Source organism: Priapulus caudatus, unplaced genomic scaffold, assembly GCF_000485595.1.
Source record: "Priapulus caudatus unplaced genomic scaffold, Priapulus_caudatus-5.0.1 Scaffold59, whole genome shotgun sequence".
Taxonomy (NCBI): domain Eukaryota; kingdom Metazoa; phylum Priapulida; class Priapulimorpha; order Priapulimorphida; family Priapulidae; genus Priapulus; species Priapulus caudatus.
Genome location: NW_014577120.1, coordinates 458,283 through 463,956, shown reverse-complemented (window position 1 = coordinate 463,956; position 5,674 = coordinate 458,283). Strand labels below are relative to the sequence as shown.

The following is a 5,674-nucleotide window of genomic DNA, read 5'->3' as shown; positions in this document are numbered from 1 at the left end:
GCGCAGGCTCTGGCTGATGCTAAACTCAGGCCCGGCAAGGAATCAACCGAGCACCCTCCCCCATCGCCACGTTCGCCGCACGTGTGCTCGCCCCTGGCTCCTCCCTCATTGCTCTCATTCTTTCTCTTCTCGCTCTACCTCGCTATTGCTCATATCTCTTCCCTTCCGCGGCTCTCTGCCTCTCCCTGCTCTCTCTCGCTCGCGACACACTGGCGGGTCGCTCTCTCCTCGTCCCTCGCGCTCGATCCCACAACTCCTCTCTCTCTCCTGCTCTCTCTCGTCTCTCTTCCTCCTCATCTTCCTCTCTCTCTCTATCTCTCTCTCTCTCTCATCTCCATCTCTCTCTCTCTCTCTCCTCTCTCTCTCTCTCTCTCTCTCTCTCTCTCTCTCTCTCTCTCTTCTCTCTCTCTCTACTGCTCTCTCTCTCTTCTTCTCTCTCTCTCTCTCTCTCTCTCTTGCTCGCTTCTCTTCCTTCCACGCTCTCTCTCTCCCCTCTCACTCCGCCGCCCTCACTCATTCATCGCTCCCTCGTTGTCTCTCCTCTCTTTGCTTTGTCCTTGTCTTGGTTCTCTCTCCTTTCTCTCTCCCCTCCTCCTCATCGTCTCTCTCCTCTCTCTGCTCTCTCCATCTCTCTCTCCCTCCTCTCTCTCTTCTCCTCTTCTCTCTCTCTCTGTTCTCTCTCACTCTTTTTTGTGTCTCCCCCCTCAGCCGCACCCGCCTCTCTGCATCTTTTCTCTCTCTCTTCCTCTCCCTCCCTCTCTCGGCTCCCCCTCTCTCATATCACTCTCTCTCTCTTCCCTCTCTCTCTCTCTTCATCTCTCTTTCTCTCTTCTCTCCTCGCTCTCTCTCCTCATCGCCCGCTCTCTCTCTCTCTCTCGCTCTCTCTGCTCTCTCTCCTTTCTCTTTCTGATCTCTCTCTCTCTCCCCTCTCTCTCTCTCTCTCTCTTTCTCTCTCTCTCTTCTTCTCTTCTCTCTCTCTCTCTCCTCTCTCTCTCGTCTTTCTCTCTCACTCGTTCCGCGCGCTCTCTCTCTTTCTCATCTTCTTCTTCTCTACTCTCTCAGCCTCTCTCTATCACTCTCTCCTCCTCTTCCCCTCTCTCTCGTCTCTCCTCTCTCTCTCTCTCTCTCTCTCTCGTCTCTCTCTCTCCTCTCTCTCCTTCTCTCTCCATCTCTTCGTCTCTCTCGCCCGGTGCACGGCCGCTCTCCCTCTCTCACTCTCTTCCCACCCCGTCGCTCTCTCTCCTCTTCCTCTCTCTCCGCCGCCACTCTCTCTCTCCTCTCCTTCTCGCTCTCTCTCTCTCTCTCTCTCTTCACCTCTCTCGTCGCCCGCTCTCCTCTCTCATCACTCTCTTCCCTCGCGTCTCTTCTCTCTCCCTCTCTCTCCAATTTCTCTCGTTTCTCGCAGGCACGGGTACGCGCCTGCCCGGAGAGCTGCTTACGAACTGATTGTCCGGTATACAGAGTCTTTGATTGCTCTATCAGACTGATTGTCTGCATGGTCTTCTAACCCTAGCAAGACCATTTCGTGAAGCTAGCAAGGCCACCGGGTAACGCTTTTTATTATAATTCACATAATGTTTATACTATAGTATATGTTAATACGAAACAAGCCGCGATAGCCCTTATTTCAAACACTGGGATGGCTATCAGGAGCTTCTCGAAAAATGTTCGTTGGTATCGTTATTGCAAATTTGCCACGAGATGCCGCCGCGTACTGTCTGGTAGCTGGCGCTTACCATCGTTAACGTAGCTATCAGTAACACTATTTGCAAGACCGCAATAGGTAAGCCACTCGTCCATTTCCCCTACACAAGCCCCTACAGGCCTGAAATAGAGAGCTGCACCTTGTACCCTAATTAACGCAGCGCCCAAAAACTACACCATACTGATCACCACCACACTGCACTGGCAGTTGGCCCACTGGCCAAAGCTGGATAATTCACACAACTGACTAGCTCACAGCAATGCCCACTCAGAAATTCATACGATTTAAGGAGCATTAAACCTTCTTCAAGCCAATTTACAGCTTTTGAAATTTCACATGTGACATTGTAGCCTCATACATCCAGGCATGCATAGATTCTCCCACATCCCTAGCCAAACCCAGCAGTCAAATATCTTTCTACCACGTAACAGTTAACAAATCCATGTTTAATCCTCCCTCTTGAGGTGTCACCCCGCGCCTTCATCCGACCTCTCCTCCCTCTTCGCACGTCCCAGTGGAAAGCACATCTTCACTGGTCCCCTTTTTCAATACAAGCCATTAAACATGTTAGGTCACCGCTGAAACAGAAAAGTATTCCAATCGTCCCCTCCGCGCTCACCACGCCTGCTCCTCCAGAAAACTGGTCAAAATCTGCCCCCCTGCCCTAATTGACCTTTGACCCTGTGCACTCCAATTTCGGCACAGGCGGCTGTTTCCTACCATGATGCTATACACCCGACCCTGACTATCACGAGCCTACCGGTCCGAGCCGTTTAGATTTGTGCGCAATTCTGCCCTTCCTCCCTATACCTTAAGTTAAGGACCAGGCCGCCGCCACGATGTTCCCCCCCTGTTTCATCCACCCCACCCCCCTACACCACTCAGACCGTTTGACCTTTGACCCCCAGCTTCGACCATCCACACTCGTTTTCCCGACACGCTTCACCCCCACGTCACCCACCCCACCCCGCACCCTTCGACATCACAGGACTCACGTCCGAGCGCTTTAGCCACTCTCTTCGGCCCACCACTGTGCCCCGCGGGCAACGCACACCCGGCGCCGGAGGACGGGGCACGGGACGGACGGACGGACGATCATGCGATTCTACAAGCTGCATCTGACTATGTCAGATGAGCTAAAAAGGGGGGGAGGATGCCTACTACACACAAAGCCCTAACACCATTCATCTATCACTAGGTTCAAACGTCCGAGTCAAAATTATAGGCACTGCACGTATAAAACGAAGAAAGACTACGCGCCATCACCGTGAGTTTGCCCTCTCTCTCGCGAGACAATTAAGTACGAGCCACGACATGCCCCGACGCTCCTCGACGTCCGGCCGACGCGAGAGGCTATAGCTAGTCGAACAGCTCCGAGTTTTTCAGCATCGAAGCGGCAGCGTCGTCCAGGAACCAGAAGACTTTTCCGTCGGTCGGATTCACTCGAGCAGCGGGAAGCAATGGCTCGTGCTGCTCTGCTAGAATCGTCTGCAAGGTGAGAGAGAGTGTGCTGCTGTCAGTACGTGACTCAATGCAAAAACTTGGCTCCAAAACTAGTATAATCCTGGGAAACACGTTTTCCGATGTAGTGCAGTAGTGTGAAATGCGTCTACGTGGCTAATTCTTATTTACTGCTTCGATTTCATCTGACGAGGTGCGTTATCATCACTTGGCAATTGGAAACTGCTAAAGCTATTTCTTAGCAAGTCAGGTCACCGACAAACGAATGTAAAAGGTCTGTGAAGCCATTTTAGCGACGAAAGGAGCGATCAGGGTTAAATACCTTGAGGATAGCAGCTTTGCCCGCTCCACAGCTGACAAATGCACAGCAGCGAGCATTGTTGATGAGAGGGTAGGTCATGGTAACACGACACGGCGGGGGTTTGGGGGAGTCGCTGATCGGTGCTATGAGGACATCTTTCTCCTGGTAATAAACAAATTCTGTAGAATAAACTCGAAAATTCAAAATGCAATGTGTCTCGATCAATCACTTTCAACTGGTGGACATGTGTAAGGTGCGTGTATATTTTGGAGGTAATCTTTGCATGCCCTATAGACTGTGATATGCCAAAAAAATTTACAGGCACATGTATGAAATCGCAGATGGTTTGAGAGACTGTACTTTATTCCCAAGAGTAAATCAATTCATGGGTGTGACTTCGCTATTTCATCTATGAGTACTCACCTCTAACAGAGGATGTGAAGGGAATAGGGAGCAAGTATGTCCATCTGGACCAATCCCCAGTAGAAGCAGATCAAACCGGGGAAGATCGTCACCAGGAAAGACCTTACGCAAACAAGCCGTGTAGTCCTTCGCACATTCTTCCACTGGAAAAGAAAACGGTGTTCACCTAATATAGACAGATTAAACATTTAAGTGGGACACAAGATATGCATCTTACTTATATGCCTCATTGACATGGTCACACAGATTGGACACCAGTACAGCTACTTGATGCCGTTTCATCTAAGTGTGCTAAATTTGTGATACTGTCCGAATTACATATCAAGGTGCTACTCAATGCCATTTTGCTCGATGCCAACTTTGTGATACGTTCTGAATTATAATTTGATATCAAGGTAGATGGTAGTTTGGTGATGTCTGGCCACACCAATCTATTCACTTGTGAAATTTATATCAGTGACTGTTACTGTAGGTTTACTGCATACTTTCAGTGGGCAGGTTTACCTTCTTTACTTAATTTACCCAGACATTAATAAATGCTTACGGTCCTATATATAATTAAGCTAATGAAGTACTAGGATGACTGTTAAACTCATCATTTCTAAGTTTTCTGATCAATACCTGATAGATTAGGATTGATTGGAAAGATGTTCTCTGTATGGATTGGTGCTTTCCCAATCAGATTGTCCCTGTAATACTTGTACGTGCTGTCGTTGTCTTCGAACGACACCAGCCTCTCGTCGCAGAAAAATATTCTCCATTTCGACCAATCAGTCGAGATGCGAGGGAGATGCTCACACAAGTACTTTTGCAAACTCCCACCTATATAGATAGCAAAAGAAGAGTTGCTCTGCAAGTTACCCCTACAAAGTTGCCGACGACTATCTTAGAATACCTTAGAGCATCCACCCCAACGTGCCCAATACTGGTCATTCCAATTCAAGACATGCTCAGCAGTTAATGCCCTACTACACGTCTGCAGCTTTTTCTCAAGCTCAACCACTGAGGAATAGCTGCCGCGCGGCACTGATAATTTGATATCACACAATTGTGTGAACGTTCCACACAGACTGTGGAAGGTGGAACTTGAACTTGAAGGCTTCAGGAGAAAACAACAAATGCTGAAATAACACACATTTTATTGCACATCATCATCTTAAACTTTAATTGCTTTATTGAAACAAAGACCATAGTTACATAGTAACTAGTAATAATACTAATAGTAGTAATACAATTACTTTAATACTAACTTAGTTGAGAACTCATCATGACAATGTTAACTTTTACTGTTTTAATTTTAGTTTTAGTCTTTTCATTGACAAAGTTAATTAAGTTAACAAATTATTCCAATGCGTGTCAGTTTAATGTGATATAAATTAGAATACCAGAAAAGCCCACTGTAAAATCAGTTCCTCTCGCCAATGCTTCATTCGCTTTCATTTCAACAAAGCTGCAGATTTCTTTTGCAACTTGCAGCTCTGTTTTGAAAACATTTATAGACGCCATTTCTCCAATTTGGCTCACGAGTACTCGTGAGAATAGTAAAACACATGAGCATCTGAGAACGGTAATCATGGCTGATCCTCTCAGTTTGTTACGGCAGTACAATGTCAACAAAAAAGAACCAGTTGAAAGAGACGGTCAAGTGATCTTTGGAGAATTTTCGTGGCCAAAGAATGTGAAAACCAACTATTTGGCGTGGGGGTAAGAATCAATACCTTGTTTTACTTGATCTCGATAATAATCGACTTTGGATTCACAAGTCGCATCCTCCATCAGTTCAG

The 5,674-nt window shown here is 47.5% G+C and overlaps 1 protein-coding gene across 1 annotated transcript; it reads right to left on the bottom strand.

Moving 5' to 3' along the window:
- Positions 1-2,786: 2,786 nt before the first annotated feature.
- LOC106821124 (6-phosphogluconolactonase-like) lies at positions 2,787-5,396 on the bottom strand. The gene is made up of 5 exons (XM_014825804.1): positions 5,276-5,396; positions 4,512-4,712; positions 3,891-4,033; positions 3,489-3,629; positions 2,787-3,193 (listed from the first exon to the last, which is right to left on the bottom strand). Exons 1-5 carry the CDS (start codon positions 5,394-5,396, stop codon positions 3,065-3,067), a joined length of 735 nt encoding a protein of 244 aa, XP_014681290.1. The 3' UTR covers positions 2,787-3,064.
- Between the last annotated feature and the right edge of the window lie 278 nt (positions 5,397-5,674).